Source organism: Sminthopsis crassicaudata, chromosome 4 (genome assembly GCF_048593235.1).
Source record: "Sminthopsis crassicaudata isolate SCR6 chromosome 4, ASM4859323v1, whole genome shotgun sequence".
Classification (NCBI taxonomy): Eukaryota; Metazoa; Chordata; class Mammalia; order Dasyuromorphia; family Dasyuridae; genus Sminthopsis; species Sminthopsis crassicaudata.
Genome location: NC_133620.1, coordinates 467,593,331 through 467,619,813, shown reverse-complemented (window position 1 = coordinate 467,619,813; position 26,483 = coordinate 467,593,331). Strand labels below are relative to the sequence as shown.

At 43.6% G+C, this 26,483-nt stretch overlaps 1 protein-coding gene across 14 annotated transcripts in view; it reads right to left on the bottom strand.

Moving 5' to 3' along the window:
• Positions 1-26,483, bottom strand: part of COL26A1 (collagen type XXVI alpha 1 chain) — a 190,875-nt gene that overhangs the window by 38,673 nt on the left and 125,719 nt on the right. For 9 of the 14 annotated variants that reach the window (XM_074264211.1, XM_074264213.1, XM_074264208.1 and 6 more), the window contains one exon: positions 3,704-3,817. The exons of the other annotated variants lie outside the window; for them this stretch is intronic. In XM_074264211.1, the coding sequence (XP_074120312.1) occupies positions 3,704-3,817 (114 nt within the window). The remainder of the gene's footprint in view (positions 1-3,703; positions 3,818-26,483) is intronic. 14 annotated transcript variants of the gene reach the window in all.

The following is a 26,483-nucleotide window of genomic DNA, read 5'->3' as shown; positions in this document are numbered from 1 at the left end:
CAGGACCTTTAAGAAAAGCAGCCTCTCTTAACCATGTTTCCTGTGTGTTTACTGAACTGTTGCCCCGGGGGTTCAGACCCATGTCTCCTTCCTAGAAGTCCCAGCCTTTCGCTTCTCCTGTTCTCACCTAGCCCTGCCATTGTCAGGAACTTCCCTAAAAGACCCTTCAGACCCTCTAGAGTGGCTTCAGACAGCTCATTAAACAAAGCACAAACACCTTAGGGCAGTCTTCCACTGCCCGGCTGACCTTTCCCTCTGGGACCGTCCATAAATATTTCCCCCATGTAGACCTCTGCCATTCCTCTCTGCCCATTCTATTGCTTTTTTTTTTCTTCCTCCTTTTACTGACACCATCCATTCTGCCCAGAATGCCCTATGGAAAAATGGCTTCTTTCCTCTTTGTAAAAAAAGGGTTTCTAAAAATTGGCATTCTCCCAAATGGGACGAATATGACTTGACTGGCCCGGTCGCCCCTTCCCACACCTGGGTTGGAAGAGGAGAAATTTAAAAGAGGGAACATTTGGCCGCCCACCTCAGACAGTCTCAGGAAGGTCTACACTGGAGTAAAACACTACTGACTTATAGGGCCTGGACCATCTTCAATCTGGGTAAACTCCATTCAAGCATTCATTAATATCTACAGTGTGCAGGGCGCCATGGACAGAAAAACAAATGAAACAATCCTGTCTTTGAGGAGCTCACTTTCTATGGGGGGAGGCACCGCGTAGACAGATGAGTAAATATAAGGTAATTCAAGCAAGCAAAGAGTGGGAACTACACCTTGTTTTTAAGGAATAAGAATTTTCAAGCTGAAAGAGAACTTTTTATTTTACCTTTCCTGTTAATTCCATATAAATGTATTAAAAATCTAACTTTATTGTGGGTGAATTAAATGAAAGAATCAAACAGATGAATAAATAAATAAGTAATTAGCATTTCTTTAACACTTTAAGTTAGAAGCTATTATTATCCCCATCCTATGGTTTGAAAAACTAAGGATGAAGGAGGTGAGACTGGATATAGGTTTTTCTGCTCTCTAACCACTGTACCCTGCAGCTGCCTCAAAATGGTACAGAACAAGTTCCACTTTATTTCTCGGGTCCTGACTTACTAATTTTCTGTGAGAAAGACTGAGAATGAATATCATTTGCCTTTTATATTAGTCTTGTTCTGGGGCATTTATTATTCTCAGTCAGTGACTGAAATTTAGCCCATTGAGGGAATCAGTGACAAGGACACTGTTGAGTGTTAATAAATCTCTCTCCCTCTCTCTCTCTCTCCCTATCTCTCTCTCTCTCTCTCTCTCTCTCTCTCTCTCTCTCTCTCTCTCTCTCTCTCTCTCTCTCTCTCTCTCTCTCCCTCTTCCTCTCTCTCTCTCACTTTCTCTCTCTCTCTCTCTCTCTCTCTCTCTCTCTCTCTCTCTCTCTCTCTCTCTCTCTCTCTCTCCCTCTCTCTCTCTCTCTCTCTCCCTTTTCCTCTCTCTCCCTCTCCCTCTCCCTTTTCCTCTCTCTCCCTTTTCCTCTCTCTCTCTCTCTCTCTCCTCTCTCTCTCTCTCTCTCTCTCCCTTTTCCTCTCTCTCTCTCCCTTTTCCTCTCTCTCTCTCTCCCTCTCCCTTTTCCTCTCTCTCCCTCTCCCTTTTCCTCTCTCTCTCTCCCTTTTCCTCTCTCTCTCTCCCTTTTCCTCTCTCTCTCTCCCTTTTCCTTCCTCTTCCTCTCTCTCTCTCTCTCTCTCTCTCTCTCTCTCTCTCTCTCTCTCTCTCTCTCTCTCTCTCTCTCTCTCTCTCTCTCTCTCTCTCTCTCTCCCTTTTCCTCTCTCTCTGTCTCTGGCTATCTGTCTCTTCTCCCCATTCCCACCTGTTTTGATCTGAAGACTGCTAAGTTTTACCTTTGACTTTCCTGCAATATAATAGGCCCTTGGGCCTTCCCTTTTTCCCTCCTATCAACAAACTGACCTTCTGTCATGGAAGGAAGGCAAAGAATTGCCTACTCCCTTCTTGGTAGGCTTCCCATCCAATCCTGTCCCCTAACAGTAGAGATGGTTTGGGGAGGGACATAAAAACAAAACCACAGAGTAGTTACCTATATTTCTGTAAGCCAGGAATCACACACCTTATTATCTCAACGGCAATGCTACTGGATTCCTGCTACGCCACATTGACTGCCATGACCCAGGATACTTTCTGGAAACATTTGCATATTTTACTTTTTATTTTTTAAAAAATAACATCCAATGGGGCTGTCCAAAGAGGAGCTTATGATCAGACCACAATGAAGATCATTATGGATAAGCAAGGAAGAATACAATTAGAAAGTGACTCCTAAGTTCATTCTAATTAATTTCAGACAGATATCTATATATTCCAATCATTGAGTCATTTACTCATTTATTCATTCATTCATAGTATTGTAGAATTTAAGGTTAGGAACTTAGGGGACATCCAGTCCCACCCCTTGTCTGTGGGTCAGAAAGGTAAAGTTCTTCATGACCTTTTATGAAATCATACCAAGGTAATAAGGAGCAATAAATATTTATTGACCACCTACTATGTGTGGGCCAGAAAGGTAAAGTCCTTTGTAACATTCTATGAGATCATACCAAGGTAATAAAGGGCAATAAATATTTATTGACCACCTACTATGTGCAAAGAATTCTGTTACATGTCAAAGTGCTACTGCTGGTGGTAGAGATGAATATTGTGGCATAAATGGGACAACCACCTCTTATTCTTAAGGAGTTTATAACCTAGTTAGGAAAACACCCATGGATTTAATAGTCAGATGATAAATTATGTGCAGAGGTCCCTTCTATGGTTCGTGCTTAATAACTCACTCACATTTAATAGCAGAAATAAGGGCTGGGATAGTCTGAAAGCCATAACCCAAAGCTGTGTTCTACAGCACAGCTTCAGAAACTGACCCTGACCTAACCTGCAGGAAACACGTGGGAGTTGGACGATCCCCCAGATATCCAGTGGATTTGGCAGAAAGCCTAAAGCAACCGAGTAATTTGGGGGGGTGTGGGGGGGGGATAATGGCCTTTATCAGAACGAGGATCAGAGCATACCTCAGTGTAATCTATCAAATTTGAAAGGCAAGAGATAATCTCAGTAAATATTTCCAAGCCCTTCCCACTCAGCAAGGATGCCCAAGTGGACATTCTGACAGCAGGAACCCTTAGCAGAACTCAGGGAGTCTTCCCCTCTTGTCTCCATCACTCTAAGATAACAAAGGACAGATCTTCCCAAAGGAGGGAAGTAACAGTGGGGAGCCAAAGCCCTTTTTGCTGTTTTGGGTGATTTCTATCCAAAAGGACTATGGCCCACAGTGCTTTTTTATCTGTTGGCTCCAGTTTGAGGGGGCTTTTCTCTCTGCCCCGGCCCTTATGAAGGGGTTAATAATTGGGCTCCTCCCACCCACCCCCTGATGATTCTGTAGCTGGGGGTTAGACTGGAACACTTCCCATGGACCACCTGGTGAGGCAAGTCCTCCAGCAAGGAACCAGGATACATCTTTCCAAAGTGTCCTGAGCAGGGGCCCAGCACATGGGAAGCATGGAGGAGGAGATTAAGCAGGGACTCATGTCCCTGAGACTAAGCCGGCCTACAAGGACCCACTATTCCTTCTCCCTCCAGAACCAACTCTCTCTGGTTGTTATCTTATTTCTTATTGATCTTATTTCTTCCCACTCACGCTCAAGTCCATACCTGACATACTGTAAATCTTGGGGAATTGGGACATGATGACTGTCTCTGTTCCTGTCACTGTTGGACATAGGTGATATGGATGCCCACGGGGTGGGGGATAGACAGAAAACTGGCCTGAAAACGAGAAAACAAAAGGCACAATTTCTTCCCTCTGTACTGGTAATATTGTTATTGCTATTTTTCACATAAATTCACAGCACACCTTAGTTTTTAAACATGCTAGAAAGATACGAGAACACCCCCAGTCCCAAATGGCTCTCAGCAGATGCTTGAGCATCAGTTGGGCTTTTTAAGTCATGTGTCTACTTTTCTTGACATAAACACATCATAATATACCTTCTCCAAATGACTATTACAATTTGACTAAATAAGCAATGGGTTATAGCTGTAATTTTTAGGGAGAGTTATGGAATTATAGAAAAACTTAGGGATCACCTAGGCTAACCACCTTACTTTACAGATGAGAAAACCACTATTTTAGGGAAAGAATGTATTCAAAGCTCATGGAGTGGCCAAGTTGGGACTACATAAACGCGTATTTCCTGATTGCCAGAAAGGTGTGAGAGGAGGAATAAGAATGCTATAAAAAGTTGCCAAAACATTCTAAGTGTAAGAAAATGTTCATTTTTAATTATTAATTTAATTGATTTTTGTTTTTAAAAATTTAATTTAATTTTAATGAATGATGAAGAGGAAGGATTTATTTTTACATAACTGAAAGAGACGTTTCATTCTCAAAGTTCACCTTTAGGAAATGAGGTAATACATCCACCAGCGTGCTCATGCACATTATTAAATTATTTATAAACCTAAGGATAGCTGCCAGTTACAATAGTTTGCAAAATGTCCTGTATATCCTACACAGATGGGTGTTTCTCTTCTAAAATACATAGAGTTCTAAACATTAAACAAAAACAAACATCAAAAGGAAAGTAGAAGCCCAATGTCTAAATCAATCAAGCAAGCATTTATTAAGCCCCTCAGTGCTCCAGGCACTGGATAGAGACCTGGGGCACAAGGAAAGGTCCCTGCTTTTGCTGAACTCTCAGTTCAAGGCGAAAGATGTACCCAGGTTGAGGGGGAGGTAGTGAGAGTCCCGCCCTAGAGAAGAGGCTCCATCGATGGATAGAGGGAGGCCCAGACCAGAGATTTAGGAAAGCAGAAGTGATAGGATGATTTCAGATGGAGGGACGTGAGAGAGTGGGGAGCGAGGATGGCTCCTGGGTAACTGGGAGGAGGGTCTCCCCCTCCACATTAAGGGGGAAATTAGGAAGAGTAGGAGGTTTGAGGGGAAAGAGAAAGATCCTGGAGAAGGCAATGGCAGCCAGTCCAGACGCCCAAATGGCGTCACCAAGAGTCAGAATGACTGAGACCACCCTAACAAATTAATGGATTTTCTATCAGACCCTTGTAAGGAGACTCGAGTTCTAGGGGCCAGCTCTCTCGAGCAAGGGAAATCACTGAGAAGTCAGCCCAGAGGTGATGCTGCAAACCTTATAAAAGGAAGGCCGTGATCTTCATGGGACTTTCAGAGTTTTCCTCGCCCCTTTCCCTTCTCTGCTCCTGGGAAGGTTTCAGAAAGCCAGATGTGCTTTATGCTCGTGCTCTTCCATATTGATCAGGACTTATTAGGGATTTATGAGGCACAAGCAGGTGTTTATTGTCATCTCTCTTACCCCTGAGCACACGCACTCAGTCTGGCAACTTTAAAAGTTAAGAATATCGAGTTTCTGAAGAGCAGACGCCGAGCCAAGGAAACTGGAAGAGTGATTACGAGGTGTGCCGCAAACGGGCCTTCATCGGGGAGCTGGATGTCTTGTAGATAATGAGCTGTTTCTCCTGCTCTTCCCGAACCTCCAGCCCCAAGCTTGCTCTGGAGTCCTGTTCTCTGCCAAGAGATGTGCAACAAGGCCCCAGTCCCCACTGAAGGGGGATCGGGCAGGAAGCAGCTCCCAGGGCCCACCTCTTCATCCCAGGCCCAAGCCCAGGACAAGAGCCTCTCCTGGCAGCATTTGGGATATCAGGACAGGGGCTCCGGGTACCATAATTCTCGCCATATGGCCTAGTGGGAGAATGGCTGAATAAGTTATGGAATATGAATGTTAGGGAATATTATTGTTCTGTCCATATCAACCATCACTTTTCATTTTTTAAGACACCTCATCCCCATCCTTCTCAGAGAGCCCTATGGGGAGGGAGAAATGTCCTTGGCTGTAGGTACTTGTATTATCGGGGAGCACATGGGAGGGGAAGCGTTCCAGCACAGAGCCCTTATGGATCTGGATCGAAGCAGTTATGCCCATGGCTGACCCAGCTCAAGGCATCAGGCCAGGAAAGGAATTCCAGAAATCCCAAACAGGACAAAGGAGCCACAGCCAGCTCACGCTTTAATCCTGTGAATCCCTACCTACCCACATCCTTCCCCTCCCACCCTCCTCCTCCTGTGGAAGGCTGGCCAACTTAAAGCGACAAAGCTGCCTCAACTTCTAGTGGCTGTTTCTCCGAGGGAATGGGGGCCAGATGAGCACACAAATAACTCAGATCCATCAGCTTTGACGGGAACACAGTGTTCCAACATATATCAATAAAGGAGCTTTCTTGGGAGGCACACCGGGTAGTTTATTCAAGAATCCTTATTCCTTAAACTGCTTTAATTGTGCTACTTCCCTCCCCGGGCCTACAAAGTCCATGTGCTCCCAAACCACAGAGTCCTCCGCAATCAGTCTGGCATGGCCGAAATGAGGCCTCGGAGAGACCCACGGAGCAATCGCTGGGAAGGCTAAGGGAGTCGCTCTGGCCATTCTCCTCCAAGCCACTGTCCAAGGAGGACTGCACGAGGCTGAGACCTGGCCTGGAAACGTTCACAATTCTGCCACGGAGGAACACACCAGGTCTTTGATTAGCAGCCAGAACACACTCTTCTCCAAGTCAAAAGAATAAAATAAAACATTTAGCAAAGTAATTCCTCTGCCCTCCCGGCCCCCATTTTAATGTGGTTTTCAGCATTGCTTTATTGTTCTGCAGCCTTCTGCCCAGAAAACATATGCCTGCAATATGTGTCACAGTGTAGTTCTTAAAGGAAAGGGGTGGCCGTTTTAATGGAGGGCTGGGGGGGGATAGAGAGTACTCAGCCTCCCGAGTCCAGCAGTCGGGGTCTCCCGGCCTCCAGAGCCCACGGCCCCTCTGAGGGTGAGGCGGATGGGATGGGTTGAGAGAGAATTTGTCTGAACATGTCAGGCTCGAGAGAAGGAAGGCACATTTTCTTGGGAATGGGATGAGTGACGACCCAGAGTTTTATTTTTATTCTTCTAACGTATCCCCTCAGAATCAAGGAGGGTTTTCCTCTTCTCTTTGGGTGGATTTAGACCTGACAAGTGACTAGATTAACAGTCATGATAAATGCTTGGGGGGAACTCTGCAGGAGAGCCTCAGACATTTTTCACGGCTCTTTCCTGTTCTACATCTTTCTCAGCGCAACAAAATAAACATTTAAGAACCTACTCTTTTTGTTGTTGTTGTTGTTGTTTTTTTTTTTTTTTTTGTTTTGTTTTGTTTTTGCTGAAGCAATTGGGGTTAAGGGACTTGCTCAGGGTCACACAGCTAGGAAGTGTTAAGATTTGAACTCGGGTCCTCCAGACTTCAGGGCTGATGCTCCTAAGTGATTATTCTTGCAAGGCACTTACGTTACAAGGGCAAAACCAGTCCCCTGTGTTATAACGAGGACGTTATAACATACAACATGCACACAGGTAAGCGGACGCCAGTGAGAACAAAGTAACCGCATGGGGAGCTGGAGAAAATTCAGAGCTCCCGAGCGCGGGGCCCAAGTGTACAGGGGCTCGTACGTGGAAGAGGGATCGGATGTGTCTGCTCGGCAGAACCACAGAACCAGGAACACGGCGTCAAGGTGACGGAACACATGTTTTCACTCGAGGTAAGGAAAAGCTTCTTAAAAGTCAGGCTAGGGCAGCTGGGTGGCGCAGTGGAGAGAGCACCAGCCCTGAAGTCAGGGGGACCCGAGTTCAAATCTGGCCTCAGACACTTAACACTTCCTAGCTGTGTGACCCTGGGCAAGTCACTTAATCCCAATTGCCTCAAGGGAAAAATTTGGGCTAGCTCATGATGAATGGCTGGCCTCCATAGGGTAGCCCAACACTGAAAATATCCTTACTGACTGACACGGTCACTTCTTGGGAACGCCGTAGGTGGGATTTCAGATAGGAAAGGCCCTGCTGTCACTTCTGTGACTGGCAAAAGTAGAGCTTCCAAGTTGTGACCGTTTCAATGACGCCCTTTGAAGAACCAGGTTTGGCAGAAAGCACAAAATGCCGCCCAGGCCCCTCATGGAAGAGATCGTGCCCTCGCAAGGTCAAAGGCCGTGCTTCAGGTCCCACAGTGAAAATGTAAATTCAGAACGTCTCCCTCTACATCCCGGGGTCTTTCCCGGACGCGCAGCTTCCCAGAATGAGCAGCTCCGGGTGTGCTGCTTCCCCTAAAGAGGCTGCTGAGGGTCCAGCAGAGAAAGCAGCGGTCAGCGTTGGAGACCAAGGCTTGAAGCTTTACTCTGCCACCTAATGCCTGGAGACCTTGGGCAAGACATGGAAACTCGGGACCCTCCATCCTCTCCCCCCGCCCCAGCCTAAATGCATTTTGGTTAAATGGATTATATAATGTCCTGCTCCATAAGTTACTGCTCCTCTTTCCTGTTTTTCCTTTTTCTTTTCTCTCTCTCCCTCCCTACTCCTCTCTCTCCTTGTCTGTCGTTCTCTCTTTCTCTGTGTGTCTCTGTCTCTGTGTCTGTCTCTGTCTCTCCTTGTCTGTTTCTTCCCTTCTCTGTCTCCGTCTCCCCCTTTCTCTCCCTCTTCCCCCTCCTTCTCTCTCTTCTTCCCCTCTATTTCCCCCACTTCTCTCCTCTCTGTTCCCGTCTCTCTCTCTCCCTTCCTCTGCCTCTGTCTGTCATTTTCTCTTTTGCACCTCTTCTCTCTCATCTCAATCTTGCTGATGATCTCTCTTCCTCTCTCTCCCCTTCTCACTTATCTTTTATTCTGACTCCCCTCCACGCCCCCTTTCTTTGACTCCCCCATATTCCCTCAGTTTCTCCTTTCTCCACAACAAGATTTCTTAGCTGAATGAAGACACTGGATCTGGTAAATTAATTCAGAAAAAATGAAATCCCAGAGCTCGCCCATTTAGTTCAAGTGCTAATGGAGAAACGGAGGACACCTCAAGAGACACAAGGAAAGATGAAGACAGGAAGACCTGGTGAAGCAGACCCCAGCAGGAGGCCGGCCTTTTGTGGCTGGTGCCCCTTCGCCCACACTGCAGGCTCTGGAGCCCTAATCACTCACAGACTTGGGGCTTGCTTGGGAGGGGCCCCCTGGCCACCGCAGAGGCCTGCCCATCTCCATATGGCAAATCACTCGTTCGGCTGGGGGAGCCGGATTATAAGCTGCACTTTGGGTCAGAAGCTATGGGCCGACCCTGAGGCTTGGGGCTCTCTGCGCTGATCAAGGCACAGGCTAGTTCTGGAAAGCAGTGTCCATGATGCACATAACATCCTCAGATCCCAGTCCTCTGGACAGTCAGGATCCCGGCCATGGAGGGATGCCCAGACGCCCAGGAGGAGCCAGTGATTCACGGACTGCTTTGTGAACTAAGGAGGCACCCCATGAATCAGTCAGAGCCCAGCCACGATGGACTTGGACCACGGTCTAGTGTCGATGTTCACAGACTCCAGTGGGAATGAAGCCATTGGCCAAGGGAACCACTTGCCAAGCCCAAGACCGGCACACGGGGCAAACGTCAAGTGAAGGAGTTGTTTTGTTTTGTTTTGTTTTTTTCCCCACTGCAGCATGGATGCACTTTTCCTCTCTCTGGTAACTATAAAATTCCCAGTCCTGAAGAGACAGAAGGTTAAGCGGCCGGAGAACTGGGCTTCGTGTTCTGAAGGAGGCGCCTAGGAAGTCTCTCTCAGAGTGTGGCTGGAGCATTCCCAACAACTCGACGTCCCAGTGTCAGCCATCCCTCTCAATGGCCAGCCAGCCCACGTCCAACCATCCACAGCAGCCACCTGGGTGCTCCTCACTCATGAGGCAAGCAAGGAAGTACTTCATCTCAGAACAAGAAGGAGGAAACCCCTTCCCCAGGCTGCCCACGAGCTGTTCTCCTTTCATAGTCTCCCGGGGGTGCACAGGCCCGGAATTCTGCCAGGTGGGGAGACACTCTGAGTCCGGGCAAGGAATGGGACTGGGGGAATGCTTCAGCATCTCTGCCCTCAAGCCCGTAATCTGATGGCACAAGAGACAACCTAAATACGTCTGTACAGAAGATAAAAAGGAAACGTGGACTTTTAGCTGCCCTGTCCCCGATTCTTATGCCCTTAGGGGGGCTTGCAGAATGGTGAAGGGAGAGGGCATGTTTTATGGGGCCCTGCTTTCTAGTTCCCATTCAGAGGACCTTGTTTTCATGTTTGTTAATTCTCGTGGCTCATCGTTGAGCTCAGTGGGGGGAGATTTAGGGGTATCTTAGAAATAGAACTGTTGTTAGCTCAATAGTTTGTGGGGTGGGTTGCACTACTGTGGTTTTCCTTTGACCTGATGCTGTGATTTCACTGGCGTAGGAATCGGCAGGTGAGGAAACTCCTCCTAGCCAGGCAGACTGACCACCACAACGTGGAACCTTCCCTGGGCCACTGAGAAAGCCGCTGGTCACCGCCCAGGTGAATCAGAGGGCTCTCTAGCACACTACGCCCTGGCTGGCTGCTCTCAGGTCCCCCGGGGGGGTCTCACTTCTCTGTCATCCCCGAGCTCGCTGCGCCCCAGGACCTGCCTCCATCATCCAACAGGAACTCGGGCCTGCTGTTCAAAGTACAAGAACTTAGCACAAAAGGGACTTTCTGGGATTTAAAAAGGGCATTAGAAACAACCTTGTGATTATAAAATCAAGACTTACCCATCAAGACTCCCAGAGGCAGGAGTGTTTCACTGCGGTGTTCATATCTGCCATGCTTAGAACCTTGCCTGGCACGCAGTAGGCACTTAATAAATGCTTGTTATTGACTGACTAGATTACAGGGGAGAAGGAGGCGCTCTGGGCAGGGGCCTGAGGTCCCTGGAGGAGCAAGCTTGGACGGCTAATGGAAAGGAGCTCAGGCCTGATGCCAGGGTAAGAGGAAGGTCTGTGGGCTCAAGAACAGGGTGATGGCGCGGAGAGGGAAGTGTTCTTGTACCCAGGGTGGATGTGGAAGAGAAAGAGTTGTGGGAGAGACCCCGAGCAGAGGCAGTAACTTGGGAGGCCAGACACCGAGGCCGGACATGGAGACCGGGCTGAGAGGAAGGGCAGATTCCAGGGACATTCCAATGGAAAGGAGCCAGTGGGACGGCCAGCTGTGTGGGGGCTCGGGGTCGGGCCAGTCCTCCAGGTCACGAGCACCCGAGAGATAAGGCAGACTCCATAGTCAGACAAGCGAAGTCGGTTACTAGGAGACCAGACCCTGGGCCAAGGACCAAGAGCCAGGCTTGAGAACGTAGACAATGGGCAGGCAGGCAGAAGAGTCAGAAACGGCATCATGGGAGCTAGAAGAGAGCCACAAGGGAGCACGGAGGAGTCTCTGAAGTGGACACTGGCTGTGCCCGGGGATGGGTTAACCCTCCCTAAGAAAGACTGGCTACCAGCTGGGAGCAAGGGCCCTCTCCTTGTTTCTGATCAGGTCACTCCCAGGCACCTCACTTTGGCAAAGGATGTCCTGTGAGGGGGAAAAGGCCCAGAAGCTCCCTCTTCTTCTGACTGCTGTCTGTCAGGAGGCTACAGGGACCCTTGTCAGCAGTTGAACATCCCCCAAAGGTTCGTTCCAGGCTGACCACTGCCGGAGGGAGGCAGGACTAGTTTGGGGAGCAAATGATGAGTTTCACTGGAAATGGTGAGTTTGAGCATATCCCAGTTGGATGGGGAACAGGCAGCTAGAAATCTAGATGGGGAGCTTGGGAAGGAGGTCAGGGCCAAAGTCTTTCACAATATCATTTTGGAGAAGACAGAAACGTGGTGACAGGAAAGCTACATGAGTGAGTAAGTGGCTGAAGAAGCAGGAACAAAAAGTGTTGATTAATAGACCCTTGGAAGGAAGCTCCCTAGTGGCAAGCCAAAGGTTTCTGTTCTTCATTTTTAGTAGTGACTTGGAGGAAGGCACAAGGGCCACATTTATCAAATTTGGAGTTCAGAATTTTAAAAAAAGATCTCACTGGGCTGAGATGATGAATCAACTCTAGTAAATGGAAAAAAATGGAAAATTCTACATGTGGCTTCAAAAAACCCTGCTTCCCATTGTGAAGAAAATGTATTACAAAAATGTATTACAAAATGTTTATTGGTAGTGGCAAAGAACTGGAATCTGAGTGGATGCCCCTCAGTTGGGGAATGGCTGAATAAGTGACGGTACATGAATGCTGTGGGATACAGAAACAATCAGCAGGAGGATTTCAGAAAGACCCAAAGAGATTTATCTGAACTAATACTGAATGAAATGAGCAGAATCAGGAGATCATTATACACAGAACAACGAGTCTATACGACAATCAGTTCTGATGGACGTGGCTGTCTTCTACAATAAGATGATTCAGGTCAGTTCCAATGATCATGTGATGGAGAGAACCACCTGCACCTAGAGAAGGGTTGTGGGAACTGAGTGTGGATCACCAGGATTTTCACTTTTTTGTTGTGGTTTGATTATTTTTTGTTTTCTCATTTTTTCCTTTATTGATCTGATTTTTCTGGTGCAGCATGATGATGAATAGAAGAATTGCACATTTTTAACACATATTGAATTACTTGCCATCTAAGGGAGGCCATAGGGAGAAGGAAGGGAGAAAAAAAGGGACACAAGGTTTTGCAAGAGTGAATGCTGAAAACCATGCATGTATTTTGAAAATAAAAAGCTTAAAAAGTTTTACAAATTAAAAAAGAAAACATATTGAAAAAATTAAAGCACTAGATAAATACTCATTAGGCACTAAAAATCCTTGTTGAATATATGGATGAACTTTTTAGTTGGTTCTGTTTGTGGGTTAAAACCTATTTGCATGTTGACTGGATTGGCTCTCTGGTTCTATAGCTGGGTATTCACTAGAAGATATGAGTGGATCTTTAAAAAGAACCAAGATATTGAGAGGCTGAAATGAATTAGGATGGCATTCTGGTCCGTATTCCCCCAAAGAGATGGCAAAGGCCTTGAGAGGGTAGACACTGAGGACATTTATGCAGCCCGCGGTTATGGCAAATGGGCTGAGGGGCAGAGACAGAGTGTGAGCTTTTGTTTTTACTGTAGTTGGGCCCTCCAACAGTTTGAGGGACAGTGAACTGGCCCCCTATTTAAAAAGTTTGAGGACCACTGGAAGCCATTCCTATCTATATAAAACTTCATCCCTTCTAGAGGATTGTGAGTATGGAATAAAGAATTTATTGAACTAAATGCCCATAATGGCTGAGAAGAAGTTTTCAGATTATGGGACACAGGACTTTAAAATGACCTTCTCAGAGTAGGAAAAAAACATTCAAGGGGACTCAGTTTGAATTCAGCCTCTGCTGCCTTCCTGTATAGCTTTCAAAAAATAAGTAACTGCTCAGTCTTCTCATCTGGCAATCCAGAAGTTAGACTAGATGATCTCTAAAGTTCCTTTAATTCTGCTTTGAATAATTAATATTTTTCTGTGAACAGATCAAGTTCCTCATTTGTAGGCTGTACAAATTTATAAAAACTGAGGCTAGCTATGACTTATCCAAGGTCACAGAATTAACAGGTAGCAGGGACTAGCTTGGAACCCAAGTCTCTTGATTCCTATTTCTTTTTACTACATTGAGAGCACCAGAGAACTAAAGCTAGATTTGAAAGGAGACCTGAGCAGGGATAAAATGGAATAAGCTGGTATCATCTGACCATGTTAGAATATATATGTGAAAAGTAGAGAAAAGAGATAACTCGAGGAAACAGTTGTGGAGAGTCTGTTCAGAGATATGTGAACGTATTTGACATATTGGGAAGGTGAAAGCCATCAGTGTCCTAGAGAAGTATTCCTTCCTGTCCAGACCTCGGGCCTGAGAGATTATTCCTGTCCAGGATAGATTTGTTTTCTAGTTACCCTGAAAGGAGAGCAATGGAGGAGAAATTCCAAACCAATTATTTCTATGCTCACCTCATAAATTAAGACTGACCAGGGGAAACTCTATCTATTATTTCCTGCCCTCCCTTAGAGTAGTTTATTAAAAAAAATGTGCCTGCTATGTATAAAGTACAAGGAGAGATACGAAATTTAGAAAATATTACCCTCTTGGGAGGTGGGGAAATAGTCTGTGGGCAATGAGACAGAATCATGGAACACTATAATATAGAAGTATGTTAAAAATGTATCACATAATCAAAAAATACATCAATCAACAAGCATCTATTAAGTGCTGACTCTGTGCCAGGCCCTGAACCTGAGAAGGAATCCCCAAATGGGGAGACCTGATTAAACTGCTTTCTCCCAGCTCTTTCTATTCTGAGTTCCAAATCACAGAGCCACCCAAAGGAAACACAATGGTGTGTGAGATGAAAGGAGGTTTGGGCACTGTAACATGCCCTCCTGGCAGTTACAATTACTAGTCTGTCCTAGGCCCAACAGAGTACCTTTGACCACGGACCTTGGCAGTGTCAACTCTACTGGGCTCGCCTCCTCTGAGACCTTCAAAGGTCTCTGGCCACGATCTCTTGAATCTATAGTTTAATAACCGGTAGCGCACTCAAGAACAGCCACGTGTGGCAGCTCTTTTTGTTGTAGCTAGAAGCTGGAAGATGAATGGATGTCCATCAGTTGGAGAATGGTTGGGTAAATTGTGGTATATGAAGGTTATGGAATATTATTGCTCTGTAAGAAATGACCAGCAGGAGGAATACAGAGAGGGTTGGAGAGACTGACAGGAACTGATGCTGAGTGAAACGAGCAGAACCAGGAGATCGCTGTACACTTCAACAACAATACTGTATGAGGATGTATGCTGATGGAGGTGGAAATCTTCAACATAAAGAAGATCCAACTCACTTCCAGCTGATCAATGAGGGGCAGAAATAACTACACCCAGAGAAGGAACACTGGGAAGTGAATGTAAATTGTTAGCACTACTGTCTATCTACCCAGGTTACTTATACCTTCGGAATCCAATACTTAATGTGCAACAAGAAAATGATATTTACACACATATATTGTATCTAGGTTTTATTGTAACACATGTAAAATGTATGGGATTGCCTGTCATCGGGGGGAGGGAGTAAAGGGAGGGGGGGGATAATTTGGAAAAATGAATACAAGGGATAATATTATAAAAAAATTACTCATGCATATATACTGTGAAAAAAAATTCTAAAAAAAAAAGAACAGCCACATGTAATCTTAAAAGCCTTTATTATACCTACTCACATAATGCCCTGACTGATGCCCTGACTTGTTAGCTCCCTAGTGAACACCTGGTCTGAAGACCCACGTGTTCACTACCAAACTCCTTACCTCTCTCGGCTATCCATCAGTTTGGCTCAGCTACCCCAGGTTAAGGAGCCAGGTTAAAGAGAGCGACTGCCGTCTGCAGTGGGCTTATAAAGGGCCTGTGAGGTCACACACACAGCCAACCAGCGAGAGAGTCACCCATTATGAAGCTATCTCAATATGGCCAGGATCCCACCCACAGGGCAGTCCTATATCCACAGAGAATACTTCTGGGCCACTCAAATCTCCTATTGTGCTGTGGCTGCCCATTTAAAGGACCCTTACAATTCTCTTCTCTTGTTTTGTGGGAACCGCACTATATACGTCTGACTTCAAGCCAAAAGCCAAAAGGATGATGGTATATTTTCTGACAGATTCCTACAGAGTCCTGTGTAGATGAATGCCATATTTAATTTTTAATTTTTAATGAGAATAAAAACAAACCATTTCCAGATACACAATGGATGCATGGATCTCTACAACACAAAGACTTGATTTGGATGCTTCTATGTAGCATTAAGTCTTTGCTTTCCTCCTGGAACACTGCTAAGAACAGAACACATCCTCCCTTGGAGGTCCATTTATACAAGTGATATTAAATAATAATTTGTTTAAAAAACATCAAAGAATGTTTTAGAAACTCTTGATGCTTTGCTCTTTGGTGGGATTTTTTTGGTTGTCATCATTGACGATGATGATAAACAATTTACCAAACAATCAACTCAGAGGTACCAGGAAAATCAGTACCCAAAAATGCTTTCTGAAGATGGACTGGGATAGGGGACAATATTCTCAGACCACCCACAAGCAGCCAGAAATTTCTTCCTCCATTTTCCTCTGAGTCTCATGTTCTCCAGATGAGACAGCTACCTAAAGTGAGCAGATTTTGTGTTGATAATGACATAAAATTAGCCCAATTTCATAACATCAACTTCATAGAGTCATGGAGGCAGATCTGAAAAGGCTCTTGGAAGCCAAATACACACTGACACAAAGAAACAGCCACAAAAAGGTCATCACTTGCCTAGGAGCACACAAAATCTAAGTGTTTTGAGACTGGATTTGAACTCGGATTCTCTCAACTCCAAATCCAGCCAAACATTCTCTATACCACAATGCTTCTTAAGTAGCATTCCAAAGAACATTAGAAGAAAAACCCAAGTTCTGCCATTAACTCTTTGTGCAACTTTATTCAACCATTTAATCTTTCTGAGCCTCCCATTTCCTTATCTGTCAAATGCAGATTACTTAACTGAACATTTTTGAGGATTTAATGAAAATGAAGACGTTTTATAAAGTTAAAGTTCTCTGCAGAATACTATTATTTATTTCTAAATTGTTCAAAGATCAGAGTAGGATGACATTCAGCTCCGTAGAAGTGCTAAGAAATAAAGAGTGGAAATGAGGTACAAAATGGAACACCCATCTCTCAGTAGACTAATGCTGTGATTTGCTAACTCATTAACTCAGGGCAACACTTTTGTCAAGTTTAGTTTGTTATAGTAGGTGTTTTAAAGTTCCTGGATTCCACTGTTATGACTCAGAGTCTCTGGGGTCTTTGCAGGAGAATCTGACAATATATGCAATTTTAGGCCTTCTTTGAAGGGGTGAAAGAAAGACCAACTGGTATATCTGGAGATACCTAAGGAGAGAACTACAAGGGGAGAACACAATGTTCATGCCAAATGCATTAATCTACTACTCTGTCTTTTGTTGATGGAAGTTTAAAGACACAAATTTCTCCGTGTCTTTAAACTTCCAAGTCCAGCTCTGGCCACCCTGGTGGATGGTTATTATTATATTTAATGAAATTATTGTTTCTAGGATTTATTCCTTTACTCAATCATTCTTTAGGATTCAGTCATGTCATCTCTGATTTTCAAATCTTTGCTTCAAAATTCTTTTCTAAATATAACTTTTATTGCATTGTGGTCTACAAACTGTGTTTAAAATTTTTGCATTTGTTTTGAGAGGTTCTTATGCCCTAATTCAAAGTCAATTTTTATGAAGCTACTAAGCACAACAGAGAACTATATTATTCACATAATTCTATTATATTTAGCTTATCTAAAATTTTATTCATGTCCTTCATTTCTTTTTTATTGTTGTGGTTGGATTTATCTATGTTTGACAGGGGTAAATTGAGGTCCTTCACTATTACAGCTTTCTTTTCTACTTCTCTCTTTAACTCATTTAGCTTTCTCTTTAAGAATTTAGATGCTGAGATAATTGTATAAATATGTATACATATATTGGATTTAACATATATTTTACCATGTTTAACACATTGAATTACTTGCTATGTAGGGGAGGGGGTGGGGACAAGGGGGGGAGATTGGAACACAAGGTTTTGTAAGGGCTAATATTGAAAAATTATCCAGCATATGTTTTGAAATAAAAAGCTTTAGTAAAAAATTAAAAAAGAATTTAGATGCTGCATGATTTGGAGCATGTATTTTTTCAACACATGTGTGAATTAATTGTCTGTGGTATCCTTTGGCAAAATTTAGTTTCCATATTTTTCTCTTTTAGTTAGGCCTATTTTTGCTGTTGCTTTGTCTGAGATCATGACTATCTCTGCCTTTTTAATTTTATTATTATTATTTGTTTGCTGAGGCAATAGGGATTAAGCAACTTGCCCAGGGTCACACAGCCAGGAAGTGTTAAGTGTCTGAGACCAGATTTAAACTCAGGTCCTCCTGACTTCAGGGCTGCTACTCTATCCACTGCACCATCAGCTACCCCTATCTTTGTCTTTTTAAAAAACTTCAATTGACACATAGTAGATTCTGCTCCAGTTCCTTATTTTAACTTGGTGTGCACCTTTCTCTTTCAAGTTTTTTTTTTTTTTGGTTAACAATATCCTACTTGTTTCTAATTCTGGTTTCTAATCCATTATACTGTTATCTTCTTCTGGGTGAGCACCTACTTTTATGGCTAAGCTCATTCCATTCACAGTCATGATTTTCTGTGTATTTCCTAAGGAGAGGGTACTAGAGTAGTCATCCCAAATCAAGGCAGCACCCAGAGTAGTGTGGGGTTCAAACTGATGGGATAGGGAAGGGCCAAGACTGGATACAACCTGAAGGAGGAGACTGGAGACTTAAGGTAACGTGACACAAGTAAGGAGTCCATGATTGTTTTGCAAGAGATGGCTCCTGGGACACGGCAAGGCAAGCAGTGACATCGGATTCTCCCCAGTTCAATGGATGGGAGCTGTCTTTTGCCTTTATCTCACTGGCCAAGACAACTTCTGGGAGTTCAGGAAGGCCAGCAGTTTTATAGAGAAAGGTGAGACCTTACTCAGAAGCATACGGCTGGATTCCCACCTCTAATGTCAAAGGCAAGTAAATACGAATCAGGGAAGCTTGCCAAGAGTTCCAGTGACCAAAGTTCTAGATAGGAGCTTCCCAAGTAAAGGGAAGGAGAAGGAATAAGCATTTATATAGCATTGATGTGTCAAGCACTGTGCTAGGTATTTTTTTACAATTATAATTTCACTTGATTCTCATAATAACCTGGAGAGGTAGATGCTATAATAACCCCCATTTTGCAGATAAGAAAACTGAGGCAAATATAAGGTAAGTAACCTATCCAGGGTCACACAACTAATAAGCCTCTGAAGCTGGCTTTGAACTCGGGTCTTTCTCCATCTACTGTATTACTAATTGCCTAAGAGAAGGGAAACGACAGAAAAGAAGGGAAAGACTGGGCCTGAAAAAAAACCCAGAGTTTTTTTGGATTACCTTTTCAAAAAATTAACAATCTGGACTCTTCATTATTACCTAATCTGTTGAAGTGTATATCCCACAGACATTTAACCTGTTATTAATCCTCACAGTTAGAGCAGTTGCTGAAGCAGCTCATCCAAGGCTTAGTGACCAAGATATATCATCCAGAAGTCACGAGAACTAAAAAGTTAGCTCCTTGACTCCTTGAAGTTTTTCCTAATTCAGCAGACATTATAGATTCCTCAAATGAAGAAAGTCCATTAGGTCATAAACTATCATCATCTTGAGAAAAGCAAGTCGAGGACCAACTAAAGGACATTGGAAGGGTGAGTGGAGGACATTAGACAGACCATAACCTTGCCCGAGAAGTGTCCAGGTCCTGAAAGCTCTAAAATATAAGCGGGTCTTGTGGGGAGAGTGAGAGATAACCAACGGACAGGCCAGGTGCTCCAATGGTGTCTTCACGATAGCAAGGCAACCACAGGAAGGCTCTTGATCTATTGGGGAACAACCTGTGGAGATTTTGTGGGAGGATGGGCAAGGATGGAGACAAGGATGCAGGCAAGGATGAAAGTGCATGAATTCGGAGATGGAGGGACAACACTGAAGGGAGGATACTGATGAGATCTCAGCTCTGCCTTATCAGCGGCAAAACCACGACAAATATTATGCTTTAGGTATAGCGCCCACGTTCAGTAACTCCTCTCAATTCAAGGTAAGATGGGTACCTTTGATGTTGAGGTGTTGGGGCACTGGTTGGTGTAAGGAAGATAGAGAAAGGATGGTGAGACATTCAACTGTTTCCTTTTTTCTCTTTATGAGCTTGTAGATGAACATTCTTAAGCAAAAAATAATCTTAAGAGGAGTCATGTTTCCAACTCTATCACTTTAAAGAGGAGGAAATAATACCCAGAGACAAAGAGTCTTGCTTAAAGTCACATAGGGAGTCAACAGCAGACCTGGAATTGGGATTTGGATCCTTTGACTCAAATGCTGAATCAAATGTTTTGGGTTTTCCCCCCATAGTCTTATCCAGCCTCCCTGAACTCCAGAATGATTGTAACTGTGGCAGGAAAAACCCAAAGAAGCATAGCCATTCTGTAGAGAAGTGGAAAATCATAAAGAAAAAAGGGAAACTTTGTTTATAATAGGAAAATGAAATGAATCCCTTCTAAGAGGAGTGCAATCAGGGCTGGAAAATGTCAGAACTCAACGTCTGATGGTGGGATGCTTTGCAGGGATAATGACAGCAAAGATCACAAACACACAGAAGGGGGTCATCCTCCATGACCTGATCCCGCCATCTTCAACAGGAGGATTGAGAGAATGGGATTGCTGTCCAGAGGTCCGGAGACCCTGAATAAACCAGAGAAGTTCACCTGTATTGAGCAAGGGCCATTCAGTCTTACACACAACCATTTAATTTTAGTGGACACTGCTCAAAACTGCTCACTCACCTTGCAGAGTCTTGCCTTTGTTTGCTCCAGACCTTATCCTAGGATTTTCAGCTATCTGGCCCAACTCTGCCTTTTGGGCCTGCTCTCTCCCACAATGATTCTCCCTGGACCACACCCATGACAGGTCTTGTTTGCATCATAAACAGCAGCTGTTCCAATCCAGCATCCTATGGCTCTCCCCCATTAGCTGGCCCACATCCACAATTCTCCTGCAACGACTTTCGTCCAGATGTCACCGTACCTGAGAGTTCTCTCCCCTTCCCAGAAGCCACCGAGTAATCCTGCTGCTCATCTTGAAGCTGCTCCATTACCACTTGTTCTAAATTACAGCCACTATGATTTTCTGTATTCTAAGAAAACCCCAGAGCTCCATCTCCTTAGCAAAGTGTGTGTGTGTGTGTGTGTCATATCCAATTTATAAGAAGCTAAAAATAAAGACTTTGTGCTGAATGATACACTTCACTGACACAACTTATTAATATTGTAAAGGGGGATTATAGCTGTTTTGAAGACTTGGAGAGCAACAACATGTTTCATATGGAACTTTCTTTGCAGTAGATGGGTCCCTGTTCTAGAAATTCCCCCAGATATCTCTTCTCTGGAAATTAGACGAGGGGTCAGATATCCATGTGTGTGTTGACCCTGGAACAAGTTTTAGCCGGTCACTGGGCAGGATGAGAGAGGGAGCAGGAGTGAAGGATGTCCAGAGGTTAAGCTCTGTGCATTGCTAGCAGGTGATCATCAGTTTGATTTCCTACTCAACTCTTAGGGATCTCTCATTCAGGAATCCATTTAAACCTTTCTGGAAACTTTATACTTTCAATTCAACAATGGTCGCACCTCTCTGGGGCACATGACTCCGTCCCCCAAGCCAGCCTGCCTTTCCCATGCCCAAATGATCCAGGCTTCCAGAACAAGCCAGAGGCACGGGGACATTCAATCATTCACCAAGCTAAGCAGCACAGACCCTTTGTTGTGACTAAGATCATTGTCTTATTTTTCATAAATCTGGGGTCAAAACATACTTTGTGCCCCACGTGACCTTGACAAGTTATTTCATTTCTTCTAGCCTGTGATTTCTTCATCTGTAAAATGAGGGGGTTGGATGGAGGGTTCTCCCCTTTTTGAATCCCTTGAGCAGTCTAATGAAACCTAAGAACCCCTTCTTAGAGGACTTGTTTTCCAAAATTTTCCCCCATTTTAAAAACATTTTTATTTAAATTTTTGAGTTCCAAATTCTATCCTACCTTCCCTCCTCCTGCAAAGGAATAAGCAATCAGATATAGGCTATACATCCTTAATGATGAAAAACATTTCCATGCGAGTCATTTTGTACAAGACACCGCAAAGAAAAGAAAAATGAAAGAAAGAAAGTGAAAGTAGCATGCTTAAGTCTGTATTCAAACAATTTTAGTTCTTTCTATGGAGGGGCTTCATCATGAATTCTTTGGGATTTTCTTGGATCATTATATTGCTGAGAATAGCCAAGATATTTGCAGTTCTTCATTGAACGTTATTACTATGTACACCATTCTCCTGGTTTGGTTCACTTCACTTTGCATCAGTTCTCTTTCCAGGTTTTTCTGAAAGCATCCTGCTTTTCATTTCTTATAGCACAATAATATTTCACTAGAATCAATCACCACAGCTTGTGGCGGGGAATCTCTTTGATTTAGAGGAGTGTTTTTAAAGGCATGAAAGAGATTGGACTACAAAGGAAAGAAGCCTGGATTAGATGGCCTCTGAGACCCCCTTCCAGCTCTAATCTATGACCCTATGTAGAATATGTAAATGACAACGTTAATTTTTGGCAGGAAATTTTACCTATTCCCTCTTAAATCATGAAAGAAGGGGGTGGGGGGAAAGTGGTGGGCAGGGGCCAATAAGAAGGTCCATATACTGAGTCTATAGAAAGGTTCATTTCTACACCTTAACATTCTTTATAATTTTTCTACTTCCCTGAAACTCGAGTCTGTTACAAAATGGCAGTGACAATTTGGAGTGTTTGAATCAAAGACTGGATAACCACTTGTCATATGTGTTGCAGAAGGGATTATTTTACAGGTAAATTAGATGAAATGGGCTCTGAAGTTTCTTCTAATTCAGAGATTCTGTGCCCCAAGAATTGGCCCAAGAAGCTGCTCCATCTCGTAGCCCAAGAGGATCATTGTGGTACCAAACTCTGCAGTGGTTGCTATGACCCTGAGTATTTTTGTTTGCAACACCCAAGATTAATGAATCAGATGCAATGATTACTCTGCATGTTGGATTACTCCTGCTTGAGAGGTTGGGTTACTAGTGGGCTGGTGGGGAAAATGATTACAAGCTACTGTTTTTTTTCTTTCCTAACATTAACATAATTTGAGGTAGAAGAGTCTCAGGAATATGTGCCCCCTTCCCCTTTTCACTCCCTGAAATCAGAAGGATTTGTCCAGCAAAGCCCTCGTGCAATCATGGCCCATCGTGATATGAAAGCAACCCTGAATTCTTGCTAGACTCTAGAGGGAATGCCAGGTTAACAAAGGCCTCTGCCCTCATTTTACAGAGGAGTGGACCATGGTAGTGATGTGATTTGCCCCCACACATAGAAAATCTCAGAGGGTAGATCGGAACCTGGGCCCTCAGACTCCAAAGCCAATGTTCATGCCTTGAACTGCTAGGTCCAGACACAGGAGTAGAAATGAGACTTTGCTCACTGGGTGTGTTGGGGAAACAGCACAGGAAGACAAAGCCCAGCGGGCAGGCAGAGGAAATCAAACTTAATGCCATTGTCTATGGGAAGCCGTGGAGGGTCCCTGAGTAAAGTAGTTACATGTTGAAAGCAAAGACTCTGAGGTCCCTTCACACTTGAGCTCCAGGATGTCATAATCACATGGAAATAATATATGGAAACCTATAAAGCCTTAGCGAATTAAAGGCAGTGTGGCTATAGCGATCAATCCACCAATCAACCAATACTCATTAAGCTAATTATAGTCATGCAGTAGAAGTTTGCAGAAGAAATTAACTAATCAATGTGATGCAAATAGATCTCAAAAGGAGAGACTAGAAGGGAAATTACATGTGGAAAGCAATTAGAGACTCAGAGATTACCTGAGCAATATGGTGCAAATAGATCTCAAAAGGAGAGACTAGAAGGGTAACTAGGCAGGAGGCTGGTGGCCTTGTGGAGGAGTCATGGGATGGTTAAGGAGATGTTGGAGTGGAATAATGGTGCTGAGGAGAAAGGGGCTAACTTTGAGATATGAAATAACAGAGAGGGGAGAGTTACACGATCAGAGCATTTAAAGCTGTAATGATTCCTGGAGATGAGTTAGTGCAATGATATCAATTTAGCCAATTATCTGCCCATGGAAATGTCAAGCCCAAGGTCAACAAAGCTAGGATTTGACTCCACGTTGACGGACTCCTAACCCAGGGCTCTTTCATGTTCCAAAATGGAGCTGATGCTATTTCTAAGGTTTTCTAGCCTGGCAGAGCGGACACTCCAATGGGTGTTATCTAGAAATCTACCAGTGGATTGTTGGCTCTCTGGATTCAAGTATATTTGAACACGAAGTTTTAGTTCCACATGGAAAGGAAAGGAAAACAAGCCTTACAAAACTTACAAAAGTTTCATCTCTCCCACGTTGCCAAGACCTCCATCTGACTAATCTCCAGGATGTTCCTAGTGGCTAATGTTGCAAAATCCAAATTCATGTGGCGGGTTACATCTGCGGTCAGTTGATCTTTAAGATCCTGTGATGGATTTACATTCTAAGCTGATAGTGTAATAACTCCTTAAGAGAACCCTTGATGCAATTTTCCTTCAGCCCTGAATAGTATCAGTACAATTAACTTCCCAGACCGCAGCAGCAATTTCAGACGGCTTTTGCCAGGAGGTGATTTTCGAGACAACTGGGAATGTTATTGTTACAGCCTTATCCCTAATGCAATGAAAATGAACCCAGTGTCTTTCTGGGCAGCCTGTTGCAAGGACTGATTCGGTTCCCGGGTGACGCCAAACCAAGATGGTCTCGCTTTCATCCCAAGGAATCCTAAAGTCAAGCTAAATAAATCAAAGCCCATCCAATTTACTAAGCAAATACATCTGGAGGCATCAAGTTCAAAGAGGTGGAGAGCAGGGGTTTGGCTGGGACTGTCTCTTTGGTCACTTCTGAGTATCCTCTCTCTTGGTCCTCTTTAAGCCCTGCACAGATGTGGTAGGGTAGGACCACTCCCCCCTATTAGAGGGGGACCAGGAGCCAGAGACATGTGCACAAATTATCAGAGAACTACAGAATCCGAGGTTATCTAGTTCAACCCATTTCTTCAGGGGGAGAAACTGAGGCACAGAGTGGGGAGAGACCAGTCTTAGATCATGTAGCTAGCAACAGAGATAGGACCAAAGTCCAGGTCTTCTGAGTCCCAGTCACTATATATCTCTATATTTATATATTTATAGCTATCTCTAGATATAGATATCTGATCAAAAGTTTTAGATATCATTGGTTTAGAAGAATGAGCAATGGAACCAGAGGCCCAAGGTCTGGGTTCCATTGTTGAGGTTGCCATTTAGCTGGGTAACCTTGGGCACATCTCTTCACCACAATCACAAGATCTCATTTATCAGCTGTGAGGGTAGGGATGTGGAAGAACATTAAGGTTCACTTTTCCTTTCAGATTTCTACAATTGGATTCTCCTAGCCTTCTCTGAATTAAATTTTGGAATTGCTTTAGCTTTTGCTTGAGAAATGAAGGAGTTAGTGAAAGAGTCACTGGAATTTCTTCACAAAGGCTTCTTTGGGATCTCATCATCTTCTTGCGGAAATGACCCTGGTTCTCTCCACGTTATATCAGGAGAGAGAAAGTTCAGACAGATTTTACCCCACTGGTCACATCTGAGAACCAAAGGAAAGCTGTGAAAAATATATTGGAAAATGTGGCTTGGGTTTGAAAAATGAAAGAGGCCAAAAGCTTGTGCTCAGAAGCCTCACACCTATAGATCATATATATTTTCTTCCAGAAGAAAATTGGAAAGTGTTGGATTTGGCAAGCAGTGAACATCATGGGGGGAAAAAAGAAATTCAGTATATTGTAGCAGACATTTCTAATATGGAAGTCATAACAATCAGCTGCTACGTGCAAACCGTTGGCTAGTTAGAACATAGATAAAATTTAACACCAAATCAGAAAAAAAGGCTACTAAAAGATATTTTGACCTAGTCAAATGAATGCTTGATACAAAAAAAATGGAGAAATAGAAAAAAAGAAAGATATTGAACTTGATTATCACCTTTACTTGTAAAAGTCTGATTGCTTAAAAAAAAAAGTTTACACATCAAGGACATCAAAAGAAATCAGAAAATGCCTTACTTAGCAAACATTTGCTCTTTTTTTTTTACCAGGCAATAAAAGATGACAGCCCAGGGCAACACTTTTAAAATAGAAAGTCAGCTGCAAAACATTACAAAAGAGGATAGTCCTCGATTAAGAATGGTGTCACATCATAAAATAGGGAAAAGAAGTGGAAAGCAAAAGCAAATCTATGGAATCTTGGCATAAGAGCCAAATGCTCAGTATTGTTTCAAAAGCATTTAGTCATGGAAGAAAGCAATAGACAGAAGTTGGAATATATTTATCAGTGTTCCTCCCCCCTGACATTTTCACCATCAATGACAGAAGAACTAACATCTGACATCAGGTAATCTGAACTCTCATCTTCCTAATCCAAGTCCCATGCACCATGCTATATAGAAAGGTGCTAACTGTAGGTGACTTTAACAATCCTCTCTTAGAGTCTGACAAGTGTTACATAGAGATAAACAAGGTAGAAATTATATAAGTAGATTATTTGAGAAATTAGATTTGACATTGTAGAATGAGAATCTTAAGCACACTCAGTATTCAGATTTACATGAGTTTTTACAAAAATTATTTCCATACCAAAGTACCAAAAAGTCATAAACAAATGGAAAAGGGCAGACCTTTTCAATTCACATCATAGTAAGAATTAAAATCCTTAAAGCAAAAATAGATATTATGATTTAAATGGTGTCAAATAATCAGAGCGTCAAAAACCAAATCATACAAATAATTTTCAAAA